At 37.6% G+C, this 19,436-nt stretch overlaps 1 protein-coding gene across 1 annotated transcript in view; it reads left to right on the top strand.

The window, feature by feature from the left end:
* LOC127637186 (piwi-like protein 2) overlaps window positions 1–19,436 on the top strand; it is a 77,190-nt gene that overhangs the window by 26,861 nt on the left and 30,893 nt on the right. The window contains exons 3-8 of the mRNA XM_052118134.1: window positions 4,522–4,618; window positions 7,936–8,047; window positions 9,715–9,945; window positions 10,567–10,677; window positions 11,808–11,925; window positions 13,802–13,926. Of these exons, the coding sequence (XP_051974094.1) occupies window positions 4,522–4,618; window positions 7,936–8,047; window positions 9,715–9,945; window positions 10,567–10,677; window positions 11,808–11,925; window positions 13,802–13,926 (794 nt within the window). The remainder of the gene's footprint in view (window positions 1–4,521; window positions 4,619–7,935; window positions 8,048–9,714; window positions 9,946–10,566; window positions 10,678–11,807; window positions 11,926–13,801; window positions 13,927–19,436) is intronic.

Raw genomic sequence — 19,436 nt, 5'->3', positions numbered from 1 at the left:
CTGTGACTGGGTTGGCACATCAACTGCCTAGTTGTTGGCTGTACTACATTTACATTTATGCATTTGGTGCTTTTATCCAAAACGACTTTCAGTGCATTATTACAGGGACAATTCTCCCGGAGCAACCTGGAGTTAAGTGCCTTGCTCAAGGACACAGTGGTGGTGGCGGTGTTCAAACCAGCAACCTTCTGATTACCAATTATGTGCTTTAACCCATTATGACACCACCATTCCATTACTCCAACACTGCGACAGTAGCATATATAAATCGCTAAGGCAGCTTATTCTCTCACCGCATGTCACAACTCGCCCGCCATCTCCTCTGGAGTCAGCAGTGGCTGAGGTCGCTGCGGGCCACTCATATCCCAGGCAGCATCGATGCCACAGCGGACCCACTGTTGCGGCAGGCAACGCTCAACGGAGAGTGGAGACTCCACCCCCCCAGGTGGTCCAGCTGATTTGGAGTCGATTCAGCAAAGCACAGGTAGACCTGTTCGCTTCCAGGGAATCCTCCCACTGCCCACTCTGGTGTTCCCAGACCCTGTGCAAAGTCCCTCGTGGCCATATTGTCCCACCTAGACTTTGTTCAGGGTCCTCACGCTCCTCGCGACAGCACCTCCCTGGCCCTTCTTTCTCAGGGGCAGGGCACCATCTGGCATCTGCGCCCAGTCCTCTGTAACCTCCACGTCTGGCCCTTAGATGGGACATGGAAGATCTAAGTGGCCTACCACCAGCAGTCCTAGACGTGATCACTCAAGCCAGAGCTCCCTCTAATAGGCAGCTTTATGCCCTGAAGTGCCGTTTGTTCGCGAATTGGTGTTCTTCCCGAGTCGAAGACCCCCAAAATGTGCAGTCAGGTCAGTGCTTTCCTTCCTTCAGGAGAGGCTGGAGGGGTGGCTGTCCCCCTCTGAACTTGAAGGTATATGTAGACGCAGTAGCGGCCCACCATAACGCAGTGTATGGTAAGTCCCTAGGGAAGCATGACCTGATCATCAGGTTCCTCGGAGGTGCCCGGAGGCTGAATCCTCCCTGGCCACACATCTTCCCCTCATGGGATCTCTCCACGGTGCTCCTGGGCCTTCGGAGAGCCGCTAGAGTTAGTTGAGCTGAAAGCCCTCTCCTTGAAGATGGTCTTCCTGATTGCGCTCACCTCCATCAAGAGGGTTGGGGACCTGCAAGACATTTTTGCCAGCAAAACTTGCCTGGCATATTTAAAGTGTATTTTACTAATTTAACCTGAACACACATTTGCAAGCACAAGCTTTGTTGATGATGAGGCAGCATAAACATTAGTTAAAATATAATCTAAACATTCATATTATTTTAATTTCATATTACACATCATATTTATATCATACAGCATACAATTTAAATACCTGCTTTAGCTGAAACAGCATTTAAATGTAACTAAAACTTGCTTAATAGGACATATTTCAATACTCTGAATCCTGGCTGGCAAATCTGGAAACAGTCCCACTAGTAAAATATGTACATGTTTATATAATATAGCATGTCAACTAATGAAAACTAAATGACTTACTCGTCCGAAATTGTATCCTTGGCTGGATCAAGTCTCTCTTCAAAATACAAACGTTCATCTGAGTCCCGCTCTTCTTCTGAGGAAAATGTTAACTCTTTTTCACTATCCAGGAGTTTTCTCATTTGTGTATCTTGCTGTCTTACAAACGTGCAGATAAGTGAATGAACTATATGTTTTTAAGGCACAGTCGGGGGCGTTTACCATTTGATTTGATCGTCTCCGCACATTAGCGTATGAATGGCGCACTTTGCTGGTGGGTGGGATCACAGTAGAGATAATTCGCTGAGGCAGTAGAAACTGTACATTGCTTTGTTTCATACAGATTATGTTGCAGGAGAATATTTTTTTTAATTTGAATTGTTGTTTTTAAAAGTAGACGTTTTAAGCTTTCTTTAGACATATGTTTCATGTTTGTGTGATAAGTATTTGCGGAGTTTCAGTTCATTTTTGTAACGTGTTTCAGATATATGCTTGTGAACACCGAGACTGCTGACAGCTCACCCTTTTTATTTTACAAAAGCACAAGGTTTTGTTGTTATTGTGAGTGTACACAAAAGTAGACCCTTTATAGTCTCTAATGATGTCTTACACTTATCTGTATGCCCCAAAATGACAGAGAATTTTATGTTGTTTCCACTGTAATGACGAAAAAATCCAGCAGGACATGCCGGCTCGTCCGTCGACCCCAGAGGGTTAAAATGAACAGATAACAAAGAAAATAACTTTGAAAAGAAACTTGAACATTTAAAAAAGTATTGAACATTTAATTTGGGAGATTTTATTTGTTTCACAGTTTTATTTATTAGTGACTGAAGTGAAAAAGGTCTGAGTTTGTTTCTATTTAAGAGGGCTCAAGTGTGAACCCTCAAAGAGTAGCCCAAATCTTTTTATTGGAAGTAGAACATGGGTAAAACATTACCAAATTTTGGTCAAAAGGTTATACTAGTTTTTTGTTTATCATATTGCAGTTCAAGTTGCAATATTCAAAAGAACCACTATGACTTTTTGTCCAGATTGTGCAGCCCTATTTCCTACTTAGCGGTGTAAATACTTTCATGTCTCTCCTATCACTCTTATGTTGTCTTTTTTTTTCTTCCATTAAGTGATTAAAATTCAAATCTATATTTTATGCACATTTATTTATTTAGTAAGTAGATGTGTGATAATGCCGTCAGCCGGTCATTAGAAAGCCCTTCAGGGAGAGACAAGACCCCAAATCAGATCCTGAGCATGTTGTTGTAGTTTATTTTGCAATAACAACAGGCTGTCTACATTAGTGCATTATTGCTTTGTCCTGTGACATGTTTCAATTGTACTTCATCCAACATTTGGCAAGCGATCATTTTGACAAACTTTGCTAGTTGAATTGTAATGATAAATTATTTCATATTGCTGTACTGCTCAGTGTGTACCGCTACTTGATCATTTATAGATATTGATTTCTAGATAGACTTGATTTAGATAAAATGAACTCCTACACTTATTTTATTCTATTATTTCTGAACATATTGATGCAGGGTTTTTCATGCATAGAGAATTATGAGGCGGCAGCATCCGTCAAATTTCGTGCCGCCTCCGACTATCGAGGTGCCAGCACAATCACCTGATTTTTCCTTGATAACAGCAGAAAGAAATACTACATTTTTGGTCATACAGATAAGAGTAAGACATCATTCGAAACTATAAAGGGTAGAGCTGGGTATCGAGTTCGATACATTTTAGGCACCAACCAAATTGCCTCAAAACATTTCTTGTCGTTCGGTACCAAATTTTGATAGCTAAGGGGTTAATCTCGTCAACGTCTGTGATAGGCATGTAGCATGCTAGATGTGCCCAAATCTAAAAGTGCCGGTGATTGGCTGTGTTTCGGCATCAAGGAAAAACAGTAGTTTACGCCGGTTACACCCGCGGCTCACACGTGAGGCTGTAGTGTGTATACGTCCCAAACCCCATAGATGTAAAAGATGTGGAAAAGATCAACAGTGTGGCTACATTTGACCAGGCTCGATGCCAACAGCGCTCGATGCAATATTTGCGACAAGATAATTGCTGCCAAGACCGGCAACGCGACAAATTTGATGAAGCACTTGACAGTGCACGGAATTAATTTAAGAGCAGAAAGTTGCTCCGTCTTCGATAGCAAGAAGACCGAGCTGGTGCAGTAATCTTCTCAGCGTCCTGCCACAGAGCTTCCTTCAAGAGGCCCACCACGAGTCCTCCTCCAAAACTACTGATGAATGCAGCGGCGTTATGACTGGGACTCCGACAGGTAGGTTAACGTTTAGCAAACAAACCAACAAACAATCGTCTAACTTGTAGTGGTACATTCTTGTGTACTTGTGGCCGATTGGTCTCTACACATCGTCCCTTCCCACCATAAACACCCACATACCTGAGATCAGCGATGATCTTAAAGAGGTTAATCGAGTTTGCTGTTTGTTAACTATAAATGAACACATTAGCTGTTATGTTGTATTTAATTAAATGTTGAACTGGTTAGCTTTTTTTAATTAAATATGTTATAAGTTGATAAATGTCATTTTCTTCAATCATCTAATTATTACAACACCTAAAATATGTCGCTTGTAAGTGTTTGTTTCAGCCATTGGAAGTGATGGTACAAGTGTATGTGTGCACATTATACCAACTCTGCCTCATTTTGAGTCAGGAAAAACACTGATGTATTGGAAATTTATTTTTTTTACATTTACACTGTAGACAACTCCCCCCTGTGGTGCATTTGTGAATTTTTCTTGTACACCTTTGTTTCCTATAATGAAAAGAACTTGAATTTCTCTAACCAGTTTGCCTTGCATTCTAATAGAGAACATGTGATTTGGATCATGTTGGAGTACATTTAAAAGTAAAAAAAAAATAGAATTGTGAATCAGTCCAGAAGTTTGCTAAAAATCGAAATTACATTTATTTTTGCCATAGCGCCCAGCTCTAGTTACAAGCATGATGTTCTGTAATTTGTTTAGGTTGATGCTCCTGGGACGGGCTCTTCACTTGTGTCCATGTTCAGGGGGTTGGGCATCGAGCCAGGAAAAACATGGGGTAGAGGAGCAGCACCTATTGGTAAGTCAAACAGAGGGGAAAATTGAAAGGGATAGTTCATTCACAGACCCTCATGTTGTTTCAAACCCATTGGACTGACTTTCTTCCTTGCAACACAAAAGGAGATGTTTGGCAGAATGTTCATTCTCGGTCACCATTACGGGAAAAAAAGATGCAATGAAAGTTAATGGTGACTGAGGGTGTCAATCCCTAACATTCTGTTGAAAATCCTCTTTTTGTGTTCCACAGAAAAATAAAAAATTACACATGTTTAGAACGGCATGTGTGATTTAAATGACACAATTTCATTTGCGTGTTAACTTCACCTTTAATTCTTGAGCACTTCATCTTATGATTTCATCTGTCCTTTTTATTCAAGAAAATGTGGTTCAGTGGGTAAGAAAAGTGTGTAAAATAGTCCAATGACCGCGATCAATGGTATTTGGTATGAGAACAAAATAAATGCACATAGCAATTTGTCATGAAACTTATAAGACTCGTTCTATGATACCATGTTTTGTTTTCTACAAGTAGCACAATGATACCGTAAGTTTAGGCTCTATATAATTGCAACACATCTGAACCAAGCCCGCTGTATACTTAATCAAATTCATACCTGATTCAGGTTAATTGGAGTGGGCCTTAAATTATGTTCCATAATTTTTGTATCCTTGGCAACACTATCAAAGTTCTATGGTCGACCACTTAGACTTGCAGTGTGCTGCAGTAGACAGTGGGAAGGTCAAGTAGCTAATAATGAAAACAAGCTTCATCTGCAAGGTAAATACAAATGATAAAAGTAAGCTCATTAATGTGCTTGCATTTAATAGCTTTTTATTTATTTGTAATCTTTGTTAGAACTTAAATAGTGCTTGAAACTACTTTCACTTCTGATTCAATGACCTTTACAAAGTTGCTAAGTTTTTGCTTTATGTTCTACTCTTGGGGCTTCTCCACGTCATGGCAGACTAGTTAGCTTGAAAGATTTATTTTCTCAAAGCAAACATGACATTCTAAGATAAGACCACTAAGCTTTTGGCTATATTACAGGATTATACTACTTCATGGCCTTTTGTCACAATATTATTGATGTTTTTTAATGCACTTGTTCAGAAACAATGGAATGGTTCACCTTGACAAAAATCTTGACATATGTTATGTGTTCATGAATACAATAAGAGAAGCTTATTCACACTGCATGCATGATAATGTGAGAACTAGGATGTGCAAAACGACAAATTTATGACATTTCAATGAAAAGTTTGGAGTCGACTCATCAAAAAGTAAGAGAACTTCAGAAAACAGTCAAACACATTTCTTATGTGACCCATTTAATTTGACAGTAAATACCGCTGAAAAGAGGCATTTATCTGCAACGTGCTTACCTTGCGTTATGGTCATTGTAGATTAAAAACGAAGCATGAGACGCATTCATTGAATGAATCAACGTTAGCGAATACAAGCATATTTACATTTACATTTATGCATTTGGCAGGCACTTTTATCCAAAGCGACTTACAGTGCACTTATTACAGGTACAATCCCCCCGGAGCAACCTGGAGTTAAGTGCCTTGCTCAAGGACACAATATTGGTGGCTGTGGGGATAGAACCAGTGACATTCTGATTACCAATTTACCAGTTATGGGCATTAGACCACTACACCACCACCACTCCTAGCATATCTATTGAAAACAATTGAATGAACAGTGTCGGACCTATATATCAACCCTAATAACCTTAAGTAAAACTTAACATGTTAAAACAGTCAGGACATTGTTGGAAATAAATAAAAGGCAAACCAAATCTATGAGAAAAAGGCGCACTGAAAAGTTGCATGTTATTCGCGACATGCATCAGCCTATGATCTTATATGTTTGGTTAAAAACATTAACCAATAACAGTTACGTTGTGTAAAAAAAATTTATACCCTATAGGATAGAAATAAATTGGCCTGTGAGAAATGTATGATAAACCTAATGTATTCTAAACATGACATGCACACAGAATAAAAGATAGTTTAACCACTTAAGCATTCTGCACATCGTTGAAAATCAGTAGGGTAAAAAAAATGTGCATACCTAGCCTAAAAAATAAAAATGTCTTGGCTATTATACAATTTTGATGAGCAACATTAACATGTCAGCATGGTCTGGTAAAAAATGGGACATGACACACCAGAGGCGATTGTCCTGTACTTAAAAAGGCAACTCGGTGGGAAAATAACTTGCAAGCACACACAGATTTAAAGAAGACTCAAATGTGAAAACATCCATAGCCGACGTTTTGGAAAGCCACTTCCCGCACCACCAACGACGTGATTTCCGTAGCTACTTTACTGTCCTTGCGAGAGGACATTTTCCTGTGCATGCCACGAGTGAGAAAGGGATAAAGCGTGTGCAGCTAAATGAGGTGAAATGAAACTTTTTATCTGCTCCAGATATCCTCTTTTTTTTTTTTTCTTCTTTTTTTTTATTATAATATTTGTGTTATTATATTTAAAATGTGTAACATTGACATGACAGTCATTTAAACTTTGTAATACTATAAAGCCAAACGTTAATGTGTACAAATGTTGAACAGTTTAATGGGGAAAAATATTAACCGACAAGTAATTCCAGTAATTTACAGCATCGGTACCATTTTAACCAGTCGACAAGCCTCGCACATCCTTAGTGAGAACTTGCATTGTTTTTAGAGTTAAAGCAAGTTCTTGCTTTTCACTGTGAACAAGCTTTGCTCATAGTGCTCTTGAACATGCAACTGACATCAAGATTTTTATTGAGAAATGTACAAATGTATTAAAGATGCATACAGTGTATAATTTCTGTGCCATTACATTGCAAAAATAATTTTCTTATTCAATATTTTTGTCTTGTTTTGTGTTGTAAATCCTTAACTTGGCAAATTTACTTGAAGCAAAATGACTATATATTAAGTCTTGTTTTTTCTGAGATGTCTAACAAAATTTGAGGTTTGTGCTTAAATTAAAAAACACAATTTCCCAATGGGGTATGAATTTTTTTACAGTATATATATTTTCTCTTTAAGTTTATTTTTCTTATCACACTGGCAAATTGTATTTATCTCATTTTAAAAATAGGCTAAACATCACAATGTTTTTTTGTTCTGATTCTAAAAGCAAGGCTAAATATCTAATTTCATTTTGCTTTCATGTAAATATGTCTTGTTTTAAAGATGTTTCGATTTTCTATCACAAAACGGGACAAACATGTTTGTGCTGTCACCAAAAGTGAAAATAATTCCAAACTGGTTTCCAGGTCAATCCCCCTTTCTGCCATTGGCTTTTGTTCATGTGTCTTTTTCTCTCCTAATGCAGGGCGGGGGGCAATGGGTGATTTTAAGGCAGATGTCCAGTCTAAGATGACCACCGTTGGGGCAGCCGCTTTAATTCCAGAAAGAGAGCAGGCTCACATAGAAGAATCAATCAGGTGCTGTCTAGGGATGTTAATGAATAATTGATGATCGATTAATTGCCGTTAATTATTTGACCAATTAAGTTCATCGATCGCCGATTCATTAATTTCAGAACAAATGTTTTCTGTTATCATGCCAGCAGACATTGAAAAGACTGTCTATACAGTGATCATCTGCTAGAGGTTGCTCTGCTGCTTGCGCACTGCATGTCACGTCTTGTCCGCAACTCAGAATCAAAACCCCACATACACGTATCCATCAATTTCTCACTTGTAAAGATGAAGTGGGCTCAATGTAATCAGTGTTGGAGCGTTTCTCTATAAATTAACATTATAGTGTGTTAAATTACAACATGACAACAAGCACTATTGTTCCGCCAGTCTCCTCATCCCAACCTTCAATTACGTTAGTGATCGCCGGGAGAGCACGAAGGTACTGTACATTTAACCTGACATCTCACCATTTCCAGAGAAGTGGTATGTTATGTACTTTGTTTATGCAGCGTGTTATGATTTGATTTAATTTCACATTTAAAAATGTTTACATGAACTATATGTATCTTGAATACAAGTTATTATTAACAGTAATTCATTAACTAAAGTAATGGGAAAAAAAAAAATCATATTATTAATTTGACAAAAAAATTACGCAATTAATCGCATGACCACAGACATAAGGAAGATTCCTGAGAAATGCAAGCTTGTAGTAACACCCGCAGTAAGTGAAATTCCAGCTTTGAGCAATGTGCAGTTTATACAGTGAAGAAAACACTTCAGTAGGCAGAACAGCACAAACGTGCGTTACATTCTTGCGTTCAAAACACTTGGAGCGCAAATACGATCTTAGGGATTTCAAGATGTGTTTAAAGATTGAGTATTAAACTATATTTAACTTGACACAGTGACCTAAACATTTTATGTTTATGATGTAACATATATATACACACACACACACATATATATATATATGTGTGTGTGTGTGTGTATATGTATGTATGTATGTATGTATGTATGTGTATATATATATATATATATATATATATATATATATATATATATATATATATATATATATAATATTTAAAGATAACTATGTATAATTATATATTGATATAAATATGTATAATCATTATATATTGAGTTATTGTTATATGAGGGGCTTTCTCAGCAAACATTTGTAAATGCAATTAATCGCAATTAATTAATCGGGACACCATGTAATTCATTAGATTACAAATTTTAATCGATTGACAGCCCTAATTAAAATACACTGAACTAAGAATATTTTAAGAGGAAAATGCCAATACTTGCATTTCATTAGTGTATTCAAATTGTATTTAAACAGAAGGCTACATGCACATACTAGCTGTAGTCTTCCCTGTGCATTTTTGCGGTATTAATATTGACAATTTATTGATTACGAAAATGTCTAAAAATTGACATCCCTAGTGCTGTCCACCAACACTACCCATGATTCATTTTCCCTGATTTTTGTCCAATATTATTGTCTTGTGATTACAGAATAAATTAGACATTTCCAGTTTATATTGTTTGTTTTTCCTTGGGTCTCTAATGATTATTTGCAGATGAAAAACATTATGTAACAGTTAATGGACAAATGCAAAATATTTGGCAATGCATCTTATACTTGTTAATTTAAGTTTATCTTTTCATCATGACAGTTTCCTGGGGAGAGGATTTGTTGGTGTTGACAGAGCAGTGTTTCCCCACATGAGTGTTGGTCGTGGCCCGATTGCCCCATTGGGCCCTGTGTCCCCCATTGCTGCCCCACCAATCCCTGTATCCCCCATTGCCTCCCCTTTAACCCTGCTGGCCGCACCCTCCGTCTCTGAAGACGCCCCGGTTCCTCAAGGAACACCTCCTAAAGTTGAAGTGAAAATGGAGACTTTAAAGTATGAATTCTGAACTTTTCACTTATTCTTCTCTTTTGAATGTTTTGCATTTTAAATATAAAGACAACAAGATATAGCATTGAAGATGCTAAAAAAAGATGGTAAGTAATGAATGGGACTTAATTTTATTTAACTTTATTTTTTTAATTGGGTAAAGAGTGTAAGACTGACATATTTAGGCAGTGATATTATTGGTTAAAATTTTTCCCAACTCATGTAGCTTTGGTTGCTGAAAAAGTTTTTGATTAAAGATTATGAAAACAATAAAATAATATGTACTATTGACATCAGTACATTTAGACAAGGGATATAAAAATATAACAATTAAAACATTTCTTTAAATAATATATATTAATGACTTGAGCAAAATTAGACCACGGGCATAAAAATATAACTTAATATATAAATCTAAACTTGAGAAACAGCTTGGGGGAGAGAAACAGACGTTAGCATGCAGAACAAGTATTGACACTTCTCTCTAGCTCTGAATATTAAACAAATAGGGATAAAGATGGTTAAAGGCCATGTTTACTCTTTCTCCCAATTGATTTAAGTCATATCGTCTGAAGAATAAGAATTATGAATTGTGTTTAGACTTTTGTGTGTCTTCTATTCCTGCAGAGAACCTCTGAAGAAAATAGGAACCAAAGGCAATCCTATATCCATTGGATCAAACTACATCCCCATCTGCTGCAAAAATGAGGCTGTGTTTCAGTACCATGTTACTTATACGTAAGTCATAAAAAATTTTCAAAAGGTTTGTCGGTGGCCGCAAGTTCTGATATCTGGATGAGAATTTGTGATTGCTGTTTGCTTTATCAACAAAGTTCTCAGCCCATTACTTAAAAGGGGTTTGTTTCTACTTAGTTTTACATATAAAGACTTTTACAGCATATATAGTGGTTTAGAAAAAGATATTTAGTTATTTACAAAGGGTGGTTCTAAAGATCTTAAGATCTTATTGCCAGCTGTGTTTCGCAATTATACTGAGTTAAAACCTTTTAGCACGCGAGTTTCTCCTGTATTGACGGATCTTTAATGCGCTGGAATTAAAATAAATCTTAATTACACTTCACATCAGATGCACTGCAGGACAGATTATATCACAGCAGTTGCACTGAAGGTCAGATTATATATGATCAAATATATAATATGGTTTTAGATGTTTATAATGATTTTTTATGATGTATTAGACACAAATGTGCTTGCGGACTATGTGTGCTGCCATATTTTCATTGTAATGCAAGATGGGATTCTGAGTTTGTATCGTCATAGAAGCATACAAAAGGAGGAGCATAAAAGGTTGAATAAACCTGTGATGGACAGAATGGGAGAAGGCTCAAGTCATTATGACAACCGATTTTGCTGGTAAACAGCAGCATGAATCCAGATCACACCGGTTTGATTGTACGCGTCTGAGCCCAGCCTAGTGGTGTCATACCGGTTTAATCGTACCTGTGAAAGGGTTAAAAGAATGTTTTCGGTTCATTACAAGTTCATCTCTATGGACAACATTTGAGTACCACAGATAAGTTCTATATCTGGAAAATTGCAGTAATAAAATCAATCTTCAAGAGAACGTTCCTTAGCCTCTGACGATTTCATGTTAATTGTTTAGAAAGAATGTGAAGAGCCAGCAAAATATTAATTGGTGGACCTTTAAATATGAGTTCTCTCTTCCCTCAAGTATGTTCTTCTAGAATGCATTACTTAAAAGGAAATATGTCATGTCATTTACTCCTGCCTGTTTGAACAAGTCAGACCTTTAATAATCGCATGTATCATGACCAGCATTGAATAATTCTGCATCCTTTTTTAAAACCGATGATTAATAGCTTTAATGATCGATTCTTGAATTTCAGCCCGAACATCGAGTCTATCGGCATGCGCTTCGGTATGATGAAGGAACATCGACCCACTACAGGAGAGGTGGTGGCATTTGATGGATCAATCCTCTATCTTCCAAAACGGCTTGATGAGGTTTGCATGCGTATTTGAATGAGAGTAAATGCTCCCTTATGAGAAAGTACTGAATTATGGTACCATGGTACAGTGATAGTATGGTAATGAGACTAAGAATTGATGTATTCTGTGTTACTGAATTATTACAGTATTCGTATTATTGATGGGTCGATTAGTTGATCAGTGAGGTTTGCTTATCAGGGTCAGCTGAACCCAAAACCAGTTTAATTATACAGGACTTCTTTTGACAGATTAGTCAACTAATCTTTCAGGCGGCCCACTGACTAGTTTATTTTGAATTTGAAATATGTATTTTTGCACATCCCTAATTGACAATTATATTTCCATGGGACTCCGTGTTACTGGAAACATATAAATAAAACCATAGGGTTATCATGGTACATTTTTTTAAGCATTAAAGGGATGGTTCACCCAAAAATAGAAATTCTCATAATTTATTCCATCCCAGATGTTTATGACTTAATTTCTTCAGCAGAACACAAAGATTTTTAGAAGAATATCCCAGCTCTGTAGGTCCATACAATGCAAGTGAATGGTGATCAGTTTTTGAGCTCCAAAAATCACATAAAGGAAACATAAAATAATCTATGTCTCCAGTGTTTAAATCCATATCTTCAGAAGTGATATAATAGGTGTGGGTGAGAAACAGATACAAATTTAAATCCTTTTTTACTCTATATTTCCAGTTCACTTTTTCATTTGAAGGTGAAAGTTAAAGGGGAGATTTACAGTAAAACATATATTGCTTCTGAAGATGTGGATTTAAACACTCGAGTCATATGGATTATTTTATGTTTCCTTTATGTGAGTTTTGGAGCTACAAAGGTCTGATCACCATTCACTTGCATTGTATGAACCTAATGAGCTGATATATTCTTCTAAAAAATCTTTGTGTTCTGCTGAAGAAAGAAAGATATACACATCTGGGATAGACATTTTGTTCAACATTGAACTGATGCCATTATGTTTGAGTAAATCATCTTTGAAGCAAAAAAGGCCTTTTCCCACTGCAGGAACTAAAGCCCGTTTTAAGTATTTTTACTCTAGTTTCTTTAGTGCAAAAATGACAAAACGTTGTTTAGAGTTCCTCTTAGCCATTCAGATGGACTTTTTAGCTCCTGAGGTAGGCACTTTCTGAGAGAAGAGGAACTGTGGGAAATGTTGCATCCTGTGATTGGTCAAACACATATGATGCACGAAGCGCTGAGTAACGCAAAGTGTCGGCAGCCACCATGACGGGGTTTCCACGCCTTCAGGAAAACCTGGAATTTGCAATGCAGTTTTCCAGATATGGAAAATTAGAAAAGTACCTAAATGTCCTGGAAAATAATTACTTGATGGAATAAATTCATTTTAATAACATTAGTCATAAAATGCAGAATGCCATGGAATATGATATATTTGGATGAAAATGAATACCTTATCATTGTGCGTGCTTTTGTGTGTGTGAGATGACAGAGCATAGCACTTTGAAGTCTGCAGCACATAGAGACTATGCATTTATTTAATTAAATCACAGCTTTACGGGTATTAATTAACACATTGGGCCATGCACTCAACGCAGGGCGCACATGCCCAGTGTAAAGACACAGTTTCTTTAAAACAGCCTTAACAAAAGTGAAACTGATCCTGACGTCCTCCATCGGTGGTGTTTATTTTGTTGTGACTATTGAATGTCAGAAAAAAAAAGGTTGACAATAGAACACTACACTCTGCTGAAAGTTCTCCTTGCGGTGTGCAGTTACTCCTAAGGATTCTTATCTAGAAAGTTCTTAAGGGAAGCGTACCGGGTTTTTATTTAGGGAAAGGGCTATAGTAAAAAATTTTACCCCGAACAGATCTCATTTCTCAATGGTTTTGCTCTGTGTAACAGGTTGTTCACCTTAAAGCTGAGAGAAAAACAGACAATCTGGAGATTGATATCAAGATTCAGTTGACGAAGATTCTGCCCCCCAGCTCTGACCTGTGTATCCCATTCTACAATGTGGTCCTCAGAAGGTGTGTGTTCTCTGTTTAGAATATCCGGATTCTCCAGACACCACACCACAGATGTGCATGTAATCAAATGTCTTTTTAATGTGTTTGCCACTTTAGCTGGTTTAAAATCACCTCAGGGACAAAACAAATGTGCCCTTTCTTAACTCTTTCCCCGCCAGCGTTTTTAAAAAAAAGTTGCCAGCCACCGCCAGGGTTTTTGACGATTTTCGCTAAATTTTAATGGCCCGCAGAATATTATCTTCCATGAATATATGAAGATGCTATATATCACAATAAAGATCTGAGCCTCTGCTTTTAGGCAAAAAAAAAAGATTTTATTTTATCTTCATTTGTTCTTTTTTTATTGCGACTTGAACAGAGGTCGGTTTTGTCAAAAAACAACATTTCAGACAAAAAGCTGATAAAAAGGCATGTTTATGTCTGATATTTTGAGCTTCTCAATACTCCACTTCTTCATGTTTGAGACGATCGCAGTCTGTTTCTTTGATCAAAGAGTTGCGTACTCTTTCAAAACATGCGCAGGGGTATAACACCTAAAACACGGAAACCCGGAAAATTCCGTGTTTGGCGGGGAAGCGTTTTTTCATAAAACACGGAAAATTCCGTGTTTGGCGGGGAAAGAGTTAATGTTTGACAGCACTAATGGTTTGCCAAGGGACAGTCGAAAGATGATTTATCATGAAAACAGGATGTTTCTTGCTCTTTTAAAATAAGAGTTGGTGCTATGTAGACATTCCAATATTTACACATTTACAATAATTTTACGCTTTGGTATTTTGCAGGTGCTTTTATCCAACTTAAAGTGCCTTCAAGCTATCTATTTTATCAGTATGCATGCTCCTTAAGAATCGAACTAATGACCTTGGCATTGCAAGTATTGTGCTCTACCAGTTGAACTACAGCTTTCTTCCCAATACACCATGATTGTTTATGTAAACAGCAAAAATTTGTAATTCTGAAATCGTTGATTAGTGATGTAGCGAAATGAAAAATCTGGACACACTGGGCTGAAAACCGAACATAATAATTTAATATAATTAGGCAAAATTTTACATTACATTATTATAATATAATGATATATAAGGCAGTGCGTGTTTTATAAAACACTAAATCTCACGGGGGGCTACTTTTCTCAATTCCTGTATAGGTCATGAGTGAATGAACGTTACATTTATATAGCGGTTTTCGGACACTACACTCAAAGGGCTTTACACAGGTCAGATGGAACCAGGGTCAGAAATCAACCTTTTCATTAAGGAGCAATATTTGATTTCCTGGTGCATTTATTACCTTTTTTCTATTCTAACCTTATAAAATTACCCTTTCATCCTTTTATGTTAGAATTTTCAAAATGTATTCAATTTGAAAAATGGCATGTTTCAATAATTAAAAAATTGCATGATCTGTACATTGCATATTGTGCATTGCTACTGAATTTATTTATTTTTTTTCTCGTTCACATATTTCCAAACATTTTGGCTATTAAATTAACATAAAGAACTAATGCACCAACATAGAGGAGATGACCGCATTTCTCCAGATTTGAAATGAAGAGCTTAAAAAAACTTGGCAACTCCATGCCAATTGAATAAAATAATGCAAAAATAAACATTTCACAATTAATATGTATAATTAATGTATAATTATTTTTTTTATTTCACATCAAGCTATTTATCTAGATGTTATTTTTGTTAATATTATTGTTAACTACATTGTAGCATTTGGTTACCTTTTATTTTGTGTTCTCTCAGAACTGATTAACTATATAGTTAATATCTATATAGGGGTGGATATATAACATCCATCCCTCCCGCACTTTTGGCTTCTAGCAGGTGAGGAGGCTTTTCAAACAGAGATGCTTAAGTGAGATGAACCAATGGGCAGGTAAGTAGGCTATAGCACAGGGATTGACACTGTTAATTACTAGGACAGTGTATTTTGAACAAAATGACCGAATGGTCACTTAATTTAGCATGTGAGCATGACACCATACTGCTGTGGAGCGTGAGAAGCGAGTGCCGTGTTTATACGCAGAAACATACGCCACGTACTCTGCAACATCTGCACAACGGAAGGCACGGAACAAATAAAGTTCAGAAAATATTCCAATGAAGATCACGATGTATGTATTTGGAAGTAGATGTTATTAATAAAACAACAAGAACTCTTTGCAATATTTAGAATGTTTAGATTTTTGCCCGGAGTCCCTGTTAATTTCTGACCATGGATGGAGAGTTGGAGATGAGAGATGTAACCGGTGTTTAAGTGTCTATCTTCACCATGCAGCTGGCACACAAATAATTTTTGGTATTTCTGCCTTTCTTGTCAAATGTGCTGCATTATGACTTATGATTAAGATATGAAAGGCGTCAAAACTATAGGTCACTTCGTCACACGCTGGCAAATTTAACAGCTTTGTTAATTATTAACAGGAGCGATAGTTTTATCATATTGCTCTCTAACGAAGTCGCAGTATAACGCCATTTGCATGTTGAATTAACAGGTTTAGAAAACATAATATATCTGTAGTTTTATCATGTTGCTCTCTAACGAAGTCGCAGTATAACGCCATTTGCATGTTGAATTAACAGGTTTAGAAAACGTAATTTATCTGTAACATCTTGAGTTCAGTAACTATCCGACAAAGCACTACCTCACTGCATGCGCTCCCTAAATTCAATAGGTGCTCAAACACGCTGCTGACAGCTGCATGTGAGAGAGAGAGAGGGAGAGACAGTGGATTTACTCGTGCATCTTCTGGATTTATAGTTTCATACAAATACAAGTTTAATGATTTGATTTGTTCATCTGTATCTATTAGTTTAATAATTTGAGCTGCACTTTTAAGTGAATAAAAGTATGTGGGAATTTCCAATGCTATGAACTTGAAACTTGCTGGAATTATTAAACTTTTGCGTTTTGCCTGCAATCCGGGCCGAATTTCAGGCCCTGTAAGATTTGCATTATAAATAATTAGGGCTGTGAAATATAACGCGTTAATTTCTGCTATTAATATTTTTTGTTTAACGTGTTTAGTTCCTGAAACTTCACATGATGGGAGAAAGTCTTCTCGAGATGTTCTTGGCAGGCTACACAGCTAAAGGCTCCATATGGTTAGGATGAGGGTGGGGCCTGACAGGAATAAACCCAATCACCTTGTGGACAATGAGCGAAATTCTCTGTTTTTCCCCAATTTCTGTGGCTAAAATTGGCACAGATAGATTTTCAAGAGATACACACTCTACTCATTTGCACATCCTAGCACAGAAACTGATTGTGTTGAGCAGTGCACGCTTATTTATTACGTGCAATGCATGTCCTGGGCATAACAAAAACGCAAGTGGATTTACTGTACAGAGAATGGAGACTTCAGTGGTGAACCAGGCGTGCAAACTGCTATCGCAAGCCGAGAATACCTACTAACTTTAATATCAACCATTGTCAAAAACAATACCGCACAAGTGAGACCCAGTGTGTACGCTGTAGAGACTGAGAATTACAAGCAAGCTGCAGCCAGATATTCTTGTAGAGACTGAACGGCAGCAAGAGAAAATAAAAGATTTGAGAGAATTGTATTTTAAATAATAAACTTCAGCAAACTAAACTTCAGCATTAAATATTATTTATATCTGTATGTATTTGGGCAGCACGATTAAAATAAAATCGAAATCACCTTGTGACCATGTGCGTGCATTATGTAACCACAAAGGGCTGTGATTTAATGAAATTAATAAATAGTCTACTCCCTTAAGAGTTTATGTGCACAGATCTGTCCAGTCTGTGTTGTGTTGAGAATATTATTAGTGTTTTCAGAGCAGTTGGTCATCTGAGTGATCTCAGATGATGCTAGAGTTCAGTTACATTTGCTTACGTGTGCTGGGCGTGTTATTTTTATGCAAAGCAGGGAAACTGGTGCATCCACTTGGAAGCATTTTTATTAACCTCTGCAGTAGCAGCATCTCGGTCTCCGCCAGACATATATAGGCTATCATAAAAATAACACTGGATAAAAGATTAGGTATAATTCAGACATCTTTATTAAATGACTCCTTAGCAAACTGCATTAACAGTAGCACCTGTTGAGTCCAGAAACATGTCCTTTTCCTCCATTTTGATGTAGTCAACCTGGGATTGCATCATATCCCTCGTCTATCTGGCAGTGGATCACCAGCTTTGTGATGGACAGGCAGCAGCTAGTGAGACAGGGAAGTTCACTTCCAGCACATGTACAATCAGCACTGGTGCCCCACAGGGATGTGTGCTCTCCCCACTACACTTTTCGCTGTATACAAATGACTGCTCCACCATGGACCCCTCTGTCAAGCTCCTGAAGTTTGCAGATGACACTACTGTCATCAGCCTCATCCAAGTTGACAATGAGTCTCTATACAGAAGGGAGGTTGAACGGTTGGCTCACTGGTGTAATCAAAACAACCTGGAGCTGAACACGCTCAAAACAGTGGAGATGATTGTGGACTTTAGGAGAAACACCCCAACATTGACCCCCCTCACCATAATAAACAGTATTGTGGCAGCAGTGGTGTCATTCAGGTTCCTGGGCACTACTATTGCATAGGAAGTGGGAGACTACCTGAAGTGGGAGACCCACATTGATTGTGAAAAAGGCCCAGCAGAGGTTGTACTTCCATCACCAGCTGAGGAAGTTCAACCTGCCACAAGTGCTGCTAATACAGTTCTACTCAGCAGTCATTGAGTCTGTCCTCTGCACTTCAGTCACTGTCTGGTTTGGTGCAGCTACAAAATCGGATTTCAGAAAGGTTAGGACTGCTGAGAGGATTATTGGTTTCCCCTGCCCTCCCTTCAAGAACTGTACACTTCCATTGTGAGGAAAAGGGCTGGAAAAATCACTCTGGACCCCACTCACCCAGCCCACTACCTTTTTGAACTGTTGCCTTCTGGTTGGCGCTACAGAGCACTGACCACCAGAACTGTCAGGCACAGGAACAGTTTTTTTCCCCTCAGGCTAGCCTTCTCATGAACAGTTAAAACTACCACATTGAGCAATAATTATGTGCAATACACAGCATAGTCTATTTATATGTATCCAACATACCATACCTCTTCTGCCAATACAGTCCCTTGCTTCTATAAATAACAGACTAGTATTTATGTGTATGTGTATGTGTGTGTGTGTGTGTGTGTGTGTGTGTGTGTGTGTGTGTGTGTGTGTGTGTGTGTGTGTGTGTGTGTGTGTGTGTGTGTGATCACACAAGCAACAGTGCGATATGGCCCTACATCAGCACTGCTGTGATTCGGCCGCAGACCAAGTGTCGTAGGTAATTACAGCAGTGCTGATGTAGGGCCATATTGCACGATTGCGAGTGTGATATTGCTTATATACAACAGTTCAATAAACGAGTACATTTAAAAAAAATAGGAAAAACTGAGTACGGTCATAAAAACGCATTTGTGCATGGAACTACTTTATTACGCGACCGATCAGAATCTGCTGTTGCTGGTTCAAAACAAATGTGTCCAAGACTCCGTTA

Source organism: Xyrauchen texanus, chromosome 4 (assembly GCF_025860055.1).
Source record: "Xyrauchen texanus isolate HMW12.3.18 chromosome 4, RBS_HiC_50CHRs, whole genome shotgun sequence".
Classification (NCBI taxonomy): domain Eukaryota; kingdom Metazoa; phylum Chordata; class Actinopteri; order Cypriniformes; family Catostomidae; genus Xyrauchen; species Xyrauchen texanus.
This window is presented reverse-complemented; position numbering and strand designations above follow the sequence as displayed.